At 38.1% G+C, this 20,192-nt stretch overlaps 1 protein-coding gene across 2 annotated transcripts in view; it reads right to left on the minus strand.

Annotated features, from left to right (window-relative positions):
• CNKSR2 (connector enhancer of kinase suppressor of Ras 2) overlaps nt 1-20,192 on the minus strand; it is a 232,024-nt gene that overhangs the window by 91,260 nt on the left and 120,572 nt on the right. For both annotated transcript variants that reach the window (XM_068420507.1, XM_068420498.1), the window contains exon 9: nt 9,631-9,777. In XM_068420507.1, the coding sequence (XP_068276608.1) occupies nt 9,631-9,777 (147 nt within the window). The remainder of the gene's footprint in view (nt 1-9,630; nt 9,778-20,192) is intronic.

Consider the following 20,192-nt stretch of genomic DNA (forward strand, 5'->3'; position numbering starts at 1 on the left):
AGTAGAGCCACTGGCGAAATTTAAATGAGTAAATGACATACAGAATCCAGTTAATTCCTTAATTAAACTAACATTGTAAAGAAAAAGTCTAGTGCTTACAGTAAAAGGTGCATAAGTAGGCATTAAATTGAATGTCATCTCCCCCCATCTGCTCTACAGCTTAAGAATTAACTGTAAAAACTTCAGTTTATGTCTGCACATGCTGTAAAATCAAGTACTGCGTCCTCATAGTGCACGTGCTACGAGACAGAATACACTGCAGATTATTATTATTCTTCACTCCCTTGGGCACACTCCTCACGAAGTAACATTTACTCACAGGTAAATCAATTGTACACTCCTTGCAGAATAATCATGCGTTCTAGCTACAATTCCAGTCCAAATAGGATTGTTCCTCTTAATCACATCTCTCTCTCTCTCAGGAATTAGACACCCCTTTTTCTTCCTCAACTTAACTATCTTGGCTAGTTAAATAATGACCAACCATTTGAAAACTTTATTACATCACCGTAGGGCTGGAAATTATAGCAAGATTTTCTAACAGTCTCTATACAGATGCAGAAAAATGAAATTAGAAGAAAACTTTGATCGCTTTAGTCTACTTAATAACACGTCTGCCTAATAACAAAAGCCTCATGTTGCTTGGCTCGTGTGTAGCTAAACTCAAGCAGAAGGAAAAGAAAAATGGCAAAACAGCAAGTACAACAGTATCTTCATACACCCTAAAATTGATCTGATATTAAACAAATGCTGTGTTTTGCTTTGAAAGAGTTCTTTCCCCTCCGTCTACTTGGAAGTGAACTCCTTGAAAGAAGAAGTGTTGGGATTAACGAGAGTTCACCTCATACCTATAATTTCTGACCTAAATAACTGCCGGAGGACACAAACATTACACTTTGTATTGACAGCAGAGAAGCTCTAAATACTGACTGAACAGGTGCATAGAAAGATCCTTCTGCCAGCACTATTAAGAATACTTTATGACAGACCAAAAAGGCATTCCTGTGCAGAATAATCAGTTCTCGTTTTCTAGATATTAATCTTGACACTGTAGCATTACGCCTATACTGCAGAAAACCCCAAGAGTACAACAGCAGGTACTTTTTCAAAGCGTTGGCTCTTTGTAAGCTAGCGACGAGCCATTCGAATTTATGTTTATCAAGCAAAGACCCCACCATTGCGTTACTTTTTTTCAATGTGTATGTAAGAATAACAATAATGCATATGACCTAAGGAAACGTCATCCTTTAGCCAGTTACTGCCTTGTTTTAGGAACAGAGCTGTGTTAGATGTTATTTATCTCAAACATAATAAAATGTATGCTTAAAATTTTCTTGTTAAAACTTTGCAAGTCCACCTTTAGAGCAACAGCTATAAACTGACACAAGTTTTCTCTTTTTGAATGTTAGAAAACCATCTCCTGTAAACAGTGATACTGCTAAATTCTTTCCTTGCTCATTAGAGTTAATGTGAATATTCTGTAGCCAGGCCAATGAAAGACTGCCAGTATTTACAGAAAGAGAGGGAGAGACACACACACAAAACCAGACAGGTAAAAGACTTTACAACCACCAAAACCAAGAAGACAGAAGTCTGCAAAAATAAGAATAAAGTTGGTGGCAAAGCCGGGTAAAAAAACCACAAACAAACAAACAAACAAAAACCTTTCAGAAAAACAAAAATCTTATCCTTTAAATTGTCATCTGTGACACTGTAGTCATAGATGTTCTTGAACCACTTACTAATACAACATGGTTATTTCCTTTCGGATACCTTGCACTTCTATGACAAATACACTTTGTGGCTTGCTGAGTAGCTTATAGAATTAATTTTCCCTGTGAGCCAAAAGAATTTTGTGACCACAACCCTGTTTACACTTGTTAAGCCCAAGCTGTTGTTGTTCATGACTCATACTGGCAGAAGCACTGAGAGGAAGACAAGCTGGGTAGATGGATTTGCTCTTCTCCACTTTGAGAAAGATGACAGCCCTTTACTTTACCTGCATTGAATAGGTAGATAAGAGGAAAGGGGGCCCTAGAGATTAGACTGGTAGCAATCAATAGGAGTTTATGGTTTGTGTCACATAAGGAAAATCATGCTCGAGCATAACAGTGATCAGGACTTACAATGGGTTGATGAGCCTCCGGTGGCCCTGACCAGCTGCTGAAGGGCTAGAGGACACGGGTAAAGAATTTCCCTTGTGTTACAGCCTGGAATACCTGGACTTAACTATTTAAATACTAATGATATGGGCTTAATTTCTGAGAAAAACAATTTTGCTGAAGTCTGAGGATTCTACTGGGTAACCACACTTCACCAGTCCCTGCTAATACACAGCCCAGACATATAGTTGGTTTGTCCTCCAGAACAGTTTGCTGGAAGATGCTGGAAATCAGTTGGGGTTTGTGCATCTTTGACAAATGCATATTTTGGTTAATCTTTTCACCTAGCCAGGTGGTTAAAACAGTGAGTACAATAGGAAGAAATAATATTCATTCTACCACAGAAATACACAAGTTACCCAGCTACCTGAAGGTAAAAGGTTTCTCTCAATTATAGAGTAATTGCTGAGAGTCTGAATGACTGTGGTATCTCACAGGACGGCGATGTGGGTACACCTTCCCTGGGCACTCAGAGCTCCCAAGGGGATAGAAACTGTAATACAATCTAGTACAAGTGGAAGCACAATCCTGTAGGATTGTCTCAAAACATACTAGGATGTCTCATATCTTGTCCATATTTGGGTCATATTGCCAAAGTAAACTCTCCAGCTTATCTCCACAAAAACAGAAAAGCTGTGCAACCAGAAAGAAAGGAGAAAACCAAGAAGAGTTAAATACTTGACCCATGGGAATAGCCTGAATTTGATGCCTTGGAGATCAGTGTTATCACTGAGTTAATTCTCTTCCAAGGACTAGAGCTTTTTCCTGCTGCAGTTCCTTTTATTAGGCTGGCAAGGGCAACTGGGATTGCTGAAAAGTTTTCAGGTCCAAAGAGTTAAATACTTGACCCATGGGAATAGCCTGACAGAGAAAGTTTAGAAGTTACACATTAAAACTGGAATAGCCTCAAAAATATCCCACAGAAGACCCTGCATCAACCTTAACCCACAATGACAGACACAAAATCATAGAATCATAGAATGGTTTGGGTTGGAAGGAACCTTACAGATCATATAGTTCCACCCCCCCTGCCACAGGCAGGGACACCTTTCCACTAGACCAGGTTGCTCAAGGCCCCATCCAACCTGGCCTTGAACACTGCCAGGGAGGGGGCAGCCACAACTTCTTATATTCTATACATATTCAATACATATGAATTCTTATATTCAATACATAGTATTTCAATACATTTTGGAGTACTATTTCTCAAACATTTTGGATGCACCATCCTCCTTCAGGATCATTAGTCTTTATGGACCCTTTCTCAAATTGTCAGCCAGCCAGAGAACAGATGACAAACTGTCTTTACTTACAGCAGCTCAGTTTCTCTAACACAGGGAAATAAGAAGTCCCTGTAAGTAGTAACTGATAGTACGCAGACACTTAACTCCCCTTTCCTCCAGAAGCTGCTCTGTCCCAGGTTAGCTCTGCTCTGAGGTCCCTACCTTCCTCTTGCTACCAGGACCTCTTGCTGCTTTTCCCATCTCCAATCCTGAAGGAACTGACAGGGTGCCCCCATTAAGTCAGCATATTATTTCTGCTTTTTCTCTCTAAACAATGAATGTAACTAATACTTAATATATACTATCTAAAAGTCTTTTTCATGTTTTTAAAACTCTTTGCACCTTTCATTAACTCCTTGGAAGCTGCAAACAAAGTTTGAGAAACATTGCTCCAGAAAATGACATACAACTTTTAAAAATATAAGAAAAACCACTACAAAATTTTAAGTGGTAATATCTTTATACAGTATTTGCATCAGTAAACAGATTTTACTGCTAATATATTTTTCATATTGGATTAAGGTTATGACGATTTATTGAACAGAATGTCTCCAATAAAATAACTGTTTTCTAAGACCAAACATGACATGAAGTAATGAAATACTATAACTAATTCATGCTCTGTAAGAAAACCCAGTCAGAAACCATTTTAACAGTGCTGCCAAGAATGCCCAGTTCCCATGTAGTTAACAGACAACTAAGCAACTTAAGAGCAAACAAGTTAGTATTTTATTCAAATTTAATGATTAAAAAGTGTAAGGTCATGAATTCTAAACATAAATGTTGAAAACAGAATATAGCATTGTCTTTAGGTGAATGAAGGAGGCAATTTAATGAAGCAAGGAAAAATACTAAATAAAAATAATAAAAGTAGCATTTTCTCTCAAACCAAGGACTCTTGTTATTGTTGCTGTTGCTTCTTAGGAGGCTGAAAAGCTGAATATATCATAGCGGAGATATGATGCATATCTAATCCAAAATCAAGTCTGTTTAAAAAACTACAGATACTGAGCTGTTGGCGATTTTATAACAGCACAATTTAATCACATACAAAACAATACAGTGAACTATTTTAAATATACAAAAGGTGACATTTAAATAAGCTTGGTGAAGAGTGTGACAGTGTTTAAGAGGGGTCAGAAGGTTTTCTTCCAAGTCAACACACAAGATGTGGCTGGCAGCTGGACCTGCCCCCAACCTCACTGACATCGGTAAGAGCCTTTCCACTGATATTAGCAGGGTGTAGTCCAAATTAGCCGAAGCATGGCAACATGTTGCTCTACCACTCCTTTTCTGTATTATAAAGAAACTGGATGAAGAGTCTTCCACACTGTAGTCAAAGTCCAGTTTCTTTTGACTAATTAACACAGTATTTTCCAGAAGGCAAAGGAGGACTTTGCAGCTAGCTTCTTGCTAGCGTGACGATAGTGTCTTACATAAGATTTCGTATACTCTGAGAATCTTCTCTATTGAACCTTCCATCCTTGTTCAAACAGCACTTCAAGGAGCCTCCCTTTGAAATCTCCCCAAAATAACACAAAGTGGAAAGGAGAAATAAAACAGACAATCTAGAGTAGAGGATATTTATTTAAGTTAGGTTTTGAACCAGACAAAAATTTGGAGAGTTCAAAGATAATTATCACCTCTATGTCAAGTAAGAAAAATTTTAAAATTAAAGGTAAAATTTATTTGGTTTGTTCAGCACATTCAGTAGCAGTCAGAAATACAAACGTTGCAATCTGAAATATCATTCTAGGCTTTCACACAATGGATCAGAGTATCAGAAAAAGTAACTGAAAGGCAAATTTAGTAAGATTTGTCTTGCAGGCATAACATCTTAATATTTATGGTACAATACCATATTAATGAATACTTTCAATTGCAAAGGCAACCACAAAATTCCCCAAGGCTGCAGCTGCCTAATTCAAATATAAAAGCAACAATGAAAAACACAGGCTGAAAAATCCCTTGACTTCACAAATTCTGACATGATTCCAGAATGAGACAAGGGAGAACTTTGATTATCTGCAAGAAGTCGGATATTGATGGATATCAAAACAGACTGAAATATCAAGTGACTGAAAAAAAACCCAAACACATAAACCAACCAGCACTTCCTTTAATCAGGACACAAGGGAAAAACCTCCATGGTTTTCTTTCTGTAGTGATTGACCTTAGAGCTGGAATTAATGCACTTGTAAATACAAACTCATTATGCAATGGTGCATAATATAGCCATAGGATAATTGTTTTATTTTACTGTACATCAAGACATACTATATCAGTTTCAGGACTGCTACACAGGATGCACCATTCTTCTTCTTTCTTTCCCCTAACCTTTCATATATATTCTAAGCATAAGAATACTTGTGAAAAGAATGAATATACTAAGTTTCTGCTAAAAGGAAAAAAAAACCCAAAGAATTAATAAGTAATTATGTAGACTGCATTTAACTCGTAATTTGTGGCAAGACTGCGATGTGAAGGCAGAGCTGTTCAAAGCAAGCCACTGAACATTCTAATAAGTATTTATGCCTATTAGTAACCAGTTAATATCTGAATTATCTAAAAGTGTTTTCCACGCTCAGAGATCACAAACATTTGGCTGGCATATGGTTAATCTAGATTACTAACAGTGGACAGGAAGCTCTGAAAAATTTCGTCATCAGAATGCACGATTTAATTACCAGGATGCCTTGTCACTCATATGCCAAACTGCTTGATACACTAGTAGTACCTGCATACTGCCTGAACTGGAAGACTCAACTAGCACTTTCCCAGCTTACAGGCATACTTAATATCTCTACATTAAGTCTAGTTTTTCATGTAGCTGCAAATGGCAAACTTCATGTTCTTACATACAATTATCAACTAAACAAGCAGAATGCAATTTACCAATAATGCCTCAACTTTATTGACTTTCAACTAAAATTAAGTTTTGAAGGTTCTCAATTAAAACATCCTAATGTAAATCTCAATGTAAATGTGTCTCAATTTAATTCACTGAAATATTTACCTTATACATTCACTGCAACAGCTGTTAAACATATTCATTGGTAGGGTGCATATAAAAACTCAGTCTCTGCTTTTGTGTCAGCCTCCTTACATTAGGGCAAACTTTCACCTTCCCACCTCACTCATTGCAATTTGATTAGGATGTGACACCACATTTTTCCTCTGTTCACCCCATTTGCAGAACAAATAAAACCACAGCAGCCAGTTTGTAGATCCTAATTCCCATTTTATCAGAATTTCATTCCCATATCTTATGCTAGAGTCTTTTGAATATTTTGCTCATCTTTTGTACATTAACAGAATTATTTCTGAGTCTATTTCCTTATAGCTTGTGTCTGTTGAATAATACATATGGTTCAATTAACTTAGCTCTGGGATGACAGCACAGTTATAACATTCTCAATTATTTCATGACATCCTAATACAGGAAAACAAGTTATCATAATTTCCCCTGCTTCCAAAGGTGATGGAAGTACTGCTTTTCTTTTTTTTTGCTATTTGCTATCACTTTCCCCCTCTCCTCTCACACTACCTCCCAAGCTCCTATTAAAGAATAGCACCCTTACATGAATCAGGAACATAAGAAATTCCACAACAGCCATAGGGCAAATTGCAATTACAAAACATACAGCTTTTCTGAAGATTTTTTTTTCAGAAATTTTTGAAGTAAATTCTACTAAATAAACATCATTTCTTCATACTTTTAAGAGCTCTGAAATTACACTGCACTTTGACTGCTTTTGCTGCTTGTTATTAATCAAACATACAGTACCTATTTCACACTTAGGCTACATTTAAAGTTTAACATCAGCTGACTTTAACATCTGTTCACCTCTGATCTGCATAAATTAACAACAGAAATCTCCACATTATGCAGCTTCTGAAGTTTGTCTTCACCCTGGAGCTTTTTCGACACTCAGTCTACTTAAGAAAACTGTTTTTCTCACACTAAAGTCACAAATTACGACAAACACACATATGCACACTTCACACAACTGTTGAATGAGGTTCTGGCCTTTTCCTGGTGTCATGTTTGATAAAATCAGAAGAATATCATTGTGATACCAGAATTATATCTATAATGTTTAACAGTATCTCTATTTGTACTCATATTAGCCTTAAAAATATTTGTATTTTCTATGCTATCAGAAAAAAAAAACCCAAAAAACACACCAAAACCAATACTCCCAATTACCCGCCCTCTCCAAACCTGTAAGATTACAGAAAACCTCTACCTAGGGTCAGTCTCATCTCATCTAATACAGATAATCTACATTCGAGCTAGCTGTCCAGACTCCCTTTATCATCAACTGGAGAGAAAGAGGCATGCGCAGGGTCCAATTCAGCTCATCCTAAGGCAGATCAGTCTAAAATAGGCCAAGATGAATGAACCAGTAACTGTTATGGGAGTAAAAAATGGGAAACTTGAATGATATGTAGACATGTTGATATGTACGCAGCAGATACCTAAAGCTAGATCACTTGAATAACACGCTAGTATCTGTATTGAACTAAGGATGCTGAGATGTAAATCAGAGCCAAATAAAATACACTAAAAGATGACTGTATTTTTGCTTCTGGAAGTGAGTGTGGAGTTTCAAACAGGCCCACTACTTTAGCTCATGACTGAATTCACTGTAAAAGAACCACAGGAATCCTCACTTTCCTACTGGACTTAGTTTAAATGGTGGAAATTGGTTTCTATCCAATTTCTTCCCACCCTTTTGCAGTATCCTGTCTTGAAATAATTGCTTATATGCTATTGTCTGCATCAATGGCACATGTCAGAAACTTCTGTTTGGGGTCTTCAGCGTAATTATTCTAGTGGCAAATGATAAAGTGAAGCAAAAAGAAATATTTAGGAGAACGACCCAATTCATCCAAAGAAATACCAAACTCACCCAAAGAGGATTTAGACTGAAAGGATTTGACCCCATTTAAAGCAATGATGTACATTTTTCATTTGTATTTATTTTGTCACTAAAGCTATGATAAAAGTGCAGCTTTCAAGTATGGACATTCATACACTCATATCACGCATACAGATTTGAAATTTTATGTTCAGACACTAATAAGATATTTTTGGTTGAAAGTTTTTTGTCACATGTCTACTTAGTACTTTGTATCTGAAAGACGAAGACAGTTTAGTCAGTTTCAAAGACAATGATGCATTTAACCATTACAAAATAATTTTTATATGTACATACATATTTGAAAGAAGTTCTTCATGGCATTAGCTTTTTTATGAATCTTTGTAATATTTTAAATGGCAAAAACCACAGCTACTGGCAGTGGAATTTCCTTATCTCATTTTCCTTTTGCTTGAACTTTGCAGAAGTCTTCTCTCTCTGATGTACTTAATTTTAAATTGGACTTTTTATTGTGATAATAAAAATGTGCCAAAGAATGCATTCTTCATGCAAAGAAAATAAATTTCTAAACATTGTTCTATCTGAACTGAATGAAAAAAGGGATTATTTGTCAGTTCCATCTGTTGGTTACATGCTTTCATCAGTCTGGACAGAACTTTTATTTCCTAGAGTAATACACCACAGTGACATTTTATCCTAAAGTGAAACACAAAAGCTTTACTGAAACCATTCCATGGTTTTCAGCACATTGCAGGCTTACTAAAATTCAAGGCCCAGCTACAGCTCCTTATGTGCAAGGGCTCAATCTCCAGGACAACTCTGACACAAATATGACTTTATTTACACAAGGAAATTTCGATGGTCAGGCAGTTTATTGAATAAAATAACTTTACAAATTTTCCTATAACTCCCATGGCTGATCAAACTGAGAACTCAAGATCTTTTCCTCTCCTCTTTCTTTGAGCTTATACTGCACTGATTGCTTAACAAGAAGTCAAACTAAAATTTATCAGTTGATGAAGTATTCTTGTTTCCCCTTGACTAGAAAAGTTACCTGGGGCTTCTTTTCTGCATTGTAAAACACTGGGGTGATTACTTCTTAACTTTCAAAAGTTCTAATAACAGGTTTAATTTCAATGAAGCGTATGAGAACAAACTGCAGAGAAATAATTTCAGAAACAATTTTTCAAAGTATACAGGAATAAATCCATATGCTGCTGAGATGAAGCACAATAAAGCATCATTGAGATAATCTATAGTTAAAATGATGGTGTATGACTTATGATTAAGCTTCATTACCTGCAGAGCAAGGGGCTTCCATCTCATATTTTTCAGTAAAGCTGGTGCTGAGGTAAGCATGCTCTGAGGTCGCTTTTTCAAAGTTAAGATAACACCACTCGGATCCTCTCGTAGTGCATTCACCAAATTTTTCAACTGCCACCCCACCTGGTAACCAGTAAAATCATTACAATAAAATTGAGGTACAGTATTCAATATGTAATGTTCCCTTTTTAAATAAGATTAGTAAAATAACATAATAGGAGTGTATATATATATATATTTTTTTTAAAGGAGATTAACTCTAGAAATGTCAAAAATAAATTACTGCATAAATCATGTCAACTAAAATAATTATAATGCATTAAGATGGATATGCATCATTTCAGGTTTCAGAATTAATAAACTACTGTTATTCCACTGTAAATGCACAATTAAATCTCAAAGTGTTTTCAAAATTAGCTGTGGTACATAGACTTTAGAGACTAGAAAGTTAAAAAGCCCTGGCTTCTGCCCCAACAGTTCAATTCAAAACTAAATAGTAACCATGGAGTATAAAATGCTCAAAGTCCACTAACCACATGTAGTCATACTAATTCTACTCCTAGCAGCTTATGCAAGCACAAACCAGTTCAGGAAAATCTACTCTTCACACTGCTATAAAAATAAAATCAGAATCACAAGGCCTTTTTTTTAAAATAGTACTTCTTTCATGATGATTTCAGAAACAAATACAGTAAATTAATGACAGAAATGTAGTCTAGCCACTACTTGAGTATTAGCCCAAAGTAAAATTTTCCTAATTGAATTACAGCATTTTGAAATATTCTAAGATTAAGAACTTGACTAACATGGAAAGTTACAAGTCTTTCTTTATAAACGCAGGATAGAACTTTCTGAATCATTTACTTTGCATTTTTGAAAAAAGTACTTCAAATATGAAAACAGTACAACTCATGACAATGGTTTTCAGTCTAAGTAATGCCTAATTTTAGGTATCTATCTTGAAACGCTTTAAGATATGCAATCCCTGCGTTTTCAAATTTGGCACCTAGAGTGGCAATACAGAGAATCATACATGCCTCGAAAATCTTGGCCCGTAGACTTAGAAAGTGATTATTTCTGTAAACGTTGACAGCTTTTCTACCTTTTTCTCTCTCTCCCCCACAAGCAAGCAGGTATTTTCCTGATGTTTAAACGATCACAGTTACAAATATTTTCCTGCTTTCACAACTTATACAAGAACATTGTTAAGAAGAAAATTATCCAATTAAGAAGTGACATTCTTACTGAAAAAAAACCGCCTAGAACTCTGAAGTGATAAGGAAACATGATCATAAAAAGGTTAACTTTGTATGATGTCAATATATTTGAAAAAATCAAATGTGAAGAAAGAGAATGCAGATGTTCCTTATCATTAGTATAGTACAATATGACACAAATACATACTTGTTACCTATGTTTAAGCAAGGTAATCACACGTAGGTTGTTGCTACTTATTTTTTACCTTATCCCCTGTTACACTGAAACTCACTTTGTTTGCTTCATGTCACTCATTTTAAGAGCTGACACCCCAATACGAGCACTCCACTTAAGCCAACACTAACACTTACTAACCCTGAATCACAGACATGGTTCAAATCTCACCACTCTTCCTTAGCTACTGTGAACCTACCTGTCCTGTTTTCACCACAGCAAAGTTCATTACATCCAGGATGCACTTCTGCAGTGATATTATTGTAAACAAAGAGACAGGGTGCTGACAACATGCATCTTTATGGAATATTTTCCAGCTTCCAAGGAAGACTTCCAAGCATGCTGGAATTCTTATTTTCAGTCCAACGTACCAGGCATATGGCTATTATACTTTGAACAAAATGAAACATGAACGTAACCAACTTCAGCTCAGCCCCCACATCCTGGTGAAGTCTCCATTTTGTTTCAACAGTATCTAAACCAAGTCTCTGAAAGTCTAAGCTTTGTGTCTTAATATTACAATTTCATAAAAAAAAAAAAACCCTTGCTATTTACAATACTGTTTTCCTACTTGGAGAGACTTCCACCACTCCTTAGAAACAATATATTCCCCATAGTTCCATAATATCACCTTGAGCATATACAAGGTTTCATTTGCTACCCAAAAGAAGGAATCGAAGGTCTACAGTTCATGTAAGGTATCTCTAAGTAAGCTACTGTACACTTTAATTCCCTAATGTAACAACTGAAGACAGATTTCTGGGGAGAAATCCTTCTGCTGAATAAAGCAGCACAGCAAGCCTTGAGAACATGATGTGGCCCCAGTTACAGAGTGAGGATGTAAAATTCTTGCCATTTGAGTTGGTAGGACACTGCATGCGAAAGTTGTGCTTTAAAGCCATCTGTTTCTCACTGAAATAGCCAGAGGAATATAAATAAAATTGAGGGGTTTTTGGTTATGCTAGCAGTTTTAAAATTATTTTAAATGCATTTTCATACTTTGCAGAGATAAATTGTATCATGTATTTCAACTACGCCTTACATTGCCATAAATGGAAGATTATCTAGTCTCTGAATGAGAGTTAGAGGGATTAAAGAAAAAAATCACTTCAAAGCACTAAATCTGATTTATTTCATTTAGAAGCTCATGAATATAAACAATTTATCTTAATTTTTAACAGGAAAATCATGAGTTTACTATAAATTTCAGAAGAAGTTCATCCTTTGCTTTTACTGAGTTCCCTGACAGGAGTTTTCTGGCTAGTTCAGAGAGTCCTTGGGTGCTTCTCATCTTTTGAACAGAAATGACTAAATTGGCTTAAGAGGAACAAGTCACGTAAGAGGCTGTCAACAATAAATTGAAGGAAATTGATGTCCATGTAGGAGGCATGCTTTTCAGTTCCCATGTAGTTTAGATCCTATCAAAATTCATATTGACACAGACTAAACAGAAGCAATCTTATTTGAGGAGGTCAGGTTGGAAAGAGGAAAAGGCAGTGAATATATCTGGAACTGAAAACCATTTTCCAGAAATTCACTTTAGTGACATAGAATCATAGAATGGTTTTGGTTGGAAGGGACCTTAAATATCACCTAGTTCCAACCCCCCTGCCACAGACAGGGACACCTTTCTACTAGACCAGGTTGCTCAAAGCCTCACCCAACCTGACATGTAATCTTCACTTTCTTTTAAGTGTGATTTGGATTTATTTTCTTTAATCTCTCCCCAGGATCTTCCCCTTTCTCAATACCACCACAGTTATCAATTCTCAGCTTCCAATCATCAAAGTTTTGGGCAGAGCTTTCAAAGTCCCTACTATATCCTTTATCCTGCCCATGTAATGAAAAATGGACAGTAATAAGGAAGTTTAATTACTGGTTTGAAAATTCAATAAATGGACTATATTAGCAGACAACTTTACTTACATGAAAAAAACCCGAGCAATTAATTTTTAAATCAGTGCACTATATTGACCAGGTATCCATTTTTAAGGACCAAGCAAGTTACTATTGCTTGCTTTAAAATAAATTTACATTTTTAAACCAAGTACCATCAACAAGCTGTAGTCAGGAGAAGTCTCTTTGCCTAAGCCCAGTGTTGGGTTTTGCTGTGCAGCACCTGAAATCACTCCCAGCTGCCAGCACAGCTCATGGCCGAGCACAGGGAGGGCCAAGGGCAGACAAGGGCAGCCCTGAGGATTGGGCACCATGCACAGGCACAACACAGCTGGGTAATACTGGGAGCCCCAGAGTAGGGTGGGGAGAGCACGGAGCACACCCACTGCATGGGTGCAGGCCTGGGCGCCTGAGGGAGCACAGCACACCTTGTGGAAAGTGGAGCTTGGAGCAAGACAGGCCACAGAGGTTTTTTGGGAGGAAGGAAGAGGAGGACTATCTGCTCAAGGAGCAGCAAGAGAAGGTGAGCATGGCATGCAAAGATAGGGGAACTAGGGGAAGAGGGAGAGGAGAGTGAGGGAGCACCACACGGGTGCCCTGAGGGGTCATGCTGAGCAGTTCCTGCCAAGGAGATGACAGCACCTTTGCTGGAGAAGTCTACTGCCAAAGTAAAGGAGAGATAAAAAGGGTAACCCATGCCACCTGAGGAGAGATACCACAAGGCCAGATGAACACTGCTGCTGGGGGAAGCGGGAGAAGGGCCATCACCCTCCCAAAGGGGTGGGCAACAACACTCTGCACCAGGAGAAGCGAGTCTGCAGGCAGGGTGCCTGTAGCATCAGCATCAGGCCACCTCCAAGTTTCTCATTTTATTTCACCACCACATGGTTGTGGTAAAGCTGGCAAGCCTCACCATCGTGCTCCAGAGACACTCAAGGCCACCCAGGTTGCTTCAGTGGGGCAAGACGAGCCCTGCACAGCTGCACCCAGCTCTGACATATCCTCCTCATCTCCCCTGCCTCTCCCCCTCACCTCTCACTGCGTTCTCCACCACCTGGAATATCCCAGCACCCATTACCCCAAAGAGCAGAAAGTTTTAGCAGGGGGTGCTGTTACAGAGGTCTACTCCCACAGCCACCACCTGGGAAAAGACAACGTTGCTGAGCAAGATGAGACATATTTTAAAAGACCCCAAAGTTTGTTTGGCTTGCGGAAGCACATCTGGATGACAACATTACAACAGCCTGAAATGGAACTTTTATTTTGAACTCCTATTCTAAGTTGCCAAGAACTTCAACATTTTAAACTATTAAAAAGTTGGTCTTAAAGTAATGACCTTATTTTCCAGATGAACCTATTGCTCCCTTTAAGACAAGCTTGGAAAATTGCTAGCAATCTTCCCTTTTCCTGAAAGTAAGCATGACCACGCATTGAATTTTTTTTTTTTTACACAGCTGCACTCATGACAATATCCCCAAACTCCTGTGCTCATTCATGATTTCTGTGAGTACTGCTGTGTGTTATGAGCCAGAGAGGAGCTCTGTAAAATATTAACATGCAGGCAGCTCAAACACAATTGGATGGACCTAAACCAAGTATTTTTAGGATGCTACAAGATTCAGTCTGAAAAATCCAGCACGTGTATCCCAATGAAACCACGGAACAGATGCATCATTTAAAAGCAGCGTGCGAATCTAATACACACTGAAACTACATCTTCTAGAGGGTGGAATTATAGTCAAATGATAAATAGAACAGAGTCCATATTTTTACAGGCGTATTCCTGTTCAAAGGGTCACCAGAGTCCCACGGAAGTTGATGAGAGCTTTCTGCTTCCATGAAGAGAAAACTGGGGTTTTTTTCTGCCAGTTACAGTAATTCATTCCTGACTTGCAGATTTGTAAAAGGGAAAAGTAGTAATATCTTTACACTTCTGAAGGAAAAGTAGTATTTTCCTGCTAAATATAAACTGCAAAGCCGTCTGCTATTTTCTTGCTAAGCAAATATGCAAAATCCACTCTAGTGTTTAATTTTTAAAAGTTACTGGAATGGGAAGATAATCAAAATTCTTATTCTTTCAATGTTGCCTGTTAGAAGTGGAATGCAGCCAGAGCTGTTTCACTTATCAAACATTCCAAGCTTCAAGCTTTTACTCATTTTTGAGCTAAAAAAAATAGAATTTCTAGGAGGAAAGTGTATTCACCTTAAGAAATGAGTGTTTTTTTAACAACTTCCATATCTATCACCCATCTTGCATTTTATAAATAAAAATTAGTGCGTAAGAAAAAAAAAACACACAAGACTGCACTTCAAATCACTGTCTATCAAACCTATCATGTTGTTAATCAAATCAGAATCTGACAAGAAACTATCTGGCATCATGCTGTTAAATTAACAGATTGATTTCCATGAACAGTGGCGAGAAATGAGGATGGTCAGCTGGCAGCCCTGTGAAACAAATATGTCAGCAGCAAGCATCTCCTTCCCTTCCCCCAGCTGCAGATACCTGAAAAGGCTAAAAAATAATGGAAGGCCATAGGTCTTCCGCCTCCGGAAAACATTAATGGGTGAGGAAACCACAGAAGAATGTTTACAACATGGACTACTACAGAGATGAAAGCTTTATCTGTATGTGGTTGGAGAAGCAGTGTCAGGAGAGTAGCAGATGCCTTTCAGGGATTCATCCAGCCTCTTAGGCTAGCAAGATAATGAACATCCACGTTTACAGTTTTCTCCCAAAGATGAGAGGTTAATAATATTGTGATTGCATATGCTGCAATTCTAATTAAAGAGTATCTTAGTTATATTATTTAAATAAATTCAATTTGAATCCAATGTTAAAAAAGTCAGTTCTGTGCATCCTTACAATGTCACTGATCACACCGCACTGTATCGCTGTCCAAAGTCACAACAACACAGTTTGTATATAAAGTACATTGAAGAAAATCACATCTTTTACTTGAGCAAAACCTGATGTTTCATCAAAACTTGCTTACTATCACTAAACTATGAAATAAGTAATGTTTATATTAATTTTTGGCTACATAAAGTAGGGCTCACTATTAAGAGACTTTCCCAAGAAGAAACTAAGTTAGGACCCAAATTGAGAGCTGAATACAAAGTCACTGCTTCTCATTAAGCTGCTCTGATCACATTTCCCCATCAGAAAATATCACAGAATCACAGATGATTTGTATTGTATTTGTAAGCATTGACAAGATCCCCCCTCAGTCTTCTCTTCTCCAGACTGAACAGACCCAGGTCCCTCAGCCTCTCCTCACAATAGAGATGCTCCAGTCCTCTGATCATCTTTGTAGCCCTCTGCTGGACTCTCTCCAGTAGTTCCTTATTTTTCTTGAACTGGGGGGCCAGAACTGGACACAGTACTCCAGGTGTGGCCTCACTAGGGCAGTACAGAGGGGGAGGATAACCTCCCTCCACCTGCCGGCCACACTATTCTTAATGCACCCCAGGATACCATTGGCCTTCTTGGCCACAAGGGCACACCGTTGGCTCACGGTGAACTTGTCCACCAGAACTCCCAGGTTCTTCTCCGCAGAGCTGCTTTCCAGAAGGTCGACCCCCAACCTGTACTGGTGCATGGGGTTATTCCTCCCTAGGTGTAGGACTCTACACTTGCCTCCACCCAACTCTCTAGCCTGTCCAGGACTCACTGAATGGCAGCACAGCCTTCTGGTGTATTGGCCACTCCTCCCAGTTTTGTTTCATCAGCAAACTTGCTGAGGGTACACTCTGTCCTTTCATCCATGGCATTGATGAAGAAGTTGAACAAGACTGGACCCAGTACTGACCCCTGGGGAACCCAGCTAGCTACAGGCCTCCAACTAGACTCTGCATCACTGACCACAACGCTCTGAGCTCTGCCATTCAGACAGTTCTCAGTCCACCTCACTGTCCACTCATCTAACCCACACTTCCTGAGCTTACCTATGAAGATGTTATGGGAGACAGTGTCAAAAGCCACGTAGTAACATGACTACAGAGCACCATGGTAATAGAGACAAGCATCTGTTTTACCCAAGGGGGAACTGAAACTTGAATTATCCAGGGACACAGAATCAGTTCTATACTGAAGCTTGGACATTGTTTAGTAGCAATGCTTACCTTTCACTTTTCACTGATACAATCAACCTTCAGTTCAGAGCTATCTCAGTGTTTTGCTTTTGAGTCATTGCTAGCAACATCCTAGAACAAATAAACAAGTGTATTTGTTGGGAACAGCAGACTCCAACTTCATGGGTTTCATTATATCGTATTTTACAGATGTAAGGTTAGTGACTAGGAACGATTTTTAAGGTAAAAGGGTCTCATTTCCCTGTTTCAGGGTATGGCTCTAAAAAATGGGATTGATTTCAGTTCGTTCAGTTTGGTTTACCTCTGAAATTCAAAGCATCCTCCCTGTCTTGGGTACCTGCTCTTCCCCACAGTGACTGGCTGCCTCCAGTGTGATGACTAAGGCATCTCTCTGTTCATTGAGGAGTACAGATAACCAGAAGAGACAGGTACTGGCAATTTGGAGGGTTTTCATCCAGCCTTCCATCCACTTGCAGAATGTGCATCTCAGCATTATTTAGCCTCAGAGGGACTAAACTCAGTCTTTCACACACCAGAGGGGTGTCTCAAGCACCAAGATGTGCATAGTTTCAGATTAAAGACCTTCTCTGAAGGCAAAGCACTGTGGTGACAGGAATACACGAGTACAAAGCCCAGTCATAGAACAGGAAAGAAACCATCAAATCCCTGTGTTGGGAGAAGGAAAACAAGGGTTCTGGTCCCAATTCCCAGTGACCACTTTTTTTGTGTAATATAAATGTAATACAAACTAGATATATACTGCAGGGAATAGGGTCTGAAAGCCACGTTGTGATGAGCAAGCCCTACACATTCTTTAGCAAGGGCATAGACATTAAATTACTATGAATAAAGGTGCTGCCACCAGAGTCCTCACTTGGCCTCCTTTTCAGGAGCTTCGAGGGAACATATGGAGAGCCCAAGTGCCTACTTCCATTTCAGCAGGGCTCCTGGCAAGGGACAGACCTCCACTGCCTGTGAAGAGACATTTTAGCATCCCTGGGTGGCCACAGGTGTGCACTAAAGAAGCTTTAAAGCTTAGCAGGGAAGTGCTGATAAATGTCTAAGCAGGCGCAGAGCTTGGTGGTACAAGCTGAAGGCTCAGGCAGGATTTAGGCAAACTGGATTGCACCCTAGTTTCTCACAGATTAAGCTGCAGTATGGATGTGGGTGGCCTCATCCTTCCTGGAGGGAAGGGAACAGCCAAGTCCTCCATATTTCATGGAGCATAAGGAACACGCTCCTTGAGAGTGACCCTGCAGTATTAACCCACCACAGGCATGTTTGCCTTACAGTAAATCACTTGTGTTGCTGTGTGCTTACATCTCACAATGGGAATTTGAGCCATGTGTGTGTGCATTGCATATTCTCATATTTAAATTCCCAAAATGGTTGTCCTGGAATTAAAACAATAAATATACATAAACATACATGCATACACACATACATAAATAATTTTGTTTCAGGTTAAATTTACATTATCACACCTTAATATTTGAGAACAATTCCAGTGAGTCAGTAATTCCAACAGTCTTCGACTCCCCGCCTCTTTTCAATATATAAATAAACTACCTGAGATTCCCAGCTGTCCTGCAGCTAAGTAGTGCTGCTATCCTTGAAACAGATGTTTCTTAGACTGAATTCATATGTGAAAATAAATTAACATGTGTACAAAACATTGTGAAAAAAAAAATCCTTAAAGGTCACTAATAATTAAACAAACTGAAAAGAAAAAGCCTTTAATTGAGCTGAAAATGTACGTAGCATCACTTAGCTAAAGGAAGGATAGGGATAGGGAGTTACAGGAAATTGTCATAATAAAGCAGTAATTACTTAGCCATGAGAATTCTTTTCTTTTTTGTTCCATTTTACTGCTATTAAAATAATCAACCATAGACTATGTATAGCATTCAAGCCACTGAGGTGTTCTAAGCCAGTACTGAGGGTTTTTTTTTAATAAAAATTTACATGCTCAGAGTACATCTACTCAAATCAGGCACATCATTTCCCTGCTTTAATTCTTCCTCTCTCATGACACAGCATTAACTTGCTTTTCTTACTGTTTTGGTCTATTTTTACAACAACTATCACCGTCTTACACTTCCTCACAATTACCTCCTAACTTCATCAGAAGAAGATAATGAATTATGCAACAGAAGATCAGGCTGGAACCCAAAGATCAGCTGTGTAATTTACACAGCTGCTACCTGCACAAAGCACAGAGGTATTCAAAACTATTGAATCCTAAGTCATACACAGTCCGGGATGCGCACAACTGTAATATCAGCCAATTAATTTGCACAACTTTGAAGACATGTCTCCTTACCTTTCATCTCCTTCTCTATAATGTACTTCAATTTTCAGCAATCTCAGTTAAAAGGAATATTATTAGCAGCAGAACAACACCTGCCTTCCTTTCCAAACACACATACCCGAACTTACACTAGCAGCAAGCCTTTTAACCTGTTCTTATGAGACAAAAAGAGTAATATAATCAGTATTCTGTTCTATAGGCATCAACATAGTTAACAATAGAAAACTCCAATTCTACTTATTATCTGCTACCTGGGCATAAAACATACGCTCTAATCATATATTTCACACATCAGAGACTAAGAAATTTTGAAAGAATTATTTTAACTGCTGAATTTACAGTATTCTCACTATTGAGAACATACTGTTAACATTATAATTTAAATTGCATGCAAATACAAATTGTACCAAGATTAATAGTCAGTAGCAACCACTATGAGAGTACAAAAATAATTTTTATCAGGAATATATGCAAGAAGTTTTTAATAGCACATTGTCTTCCAATATTTCTGTTGGAAATAATACCATTTACAGCACCTCTTAGAGAACTTTCTTTTTCTATAGAAACACTACCATACGGGGGGAAAAAAGCAAAACATAAAACCACTGTACAAAATAAATAATTAAAATGCATCATCTCCCACTGTGTTCTGTGCAGAAAGATGAATTTAACAATTACACCACAAGAATACTCCACAGAATACTGCAGCAGTTTTTATCAGATACACCCTCAGGTGTATGGTCATAAGTAAAGCTTGTATAAGAGGAATTTATTTGGCTATGGACTCAGTAACTTGGCTATTACC

The sequence above is a fragment of the Nyctibius grandis genome, chromosome 2, assembly GCF_013368605.1.
Source record: "Nyctibius grandis isolate bNycGra1 chromosome 2, bNycGra1.pri, whole genome shotgun sequence".
NCBI lineage: Eukaryota > Metazoa > Chordata > Aves > Nyctibiiformes > Nyctibiidae > Nyctibius > Nyctibius grandis.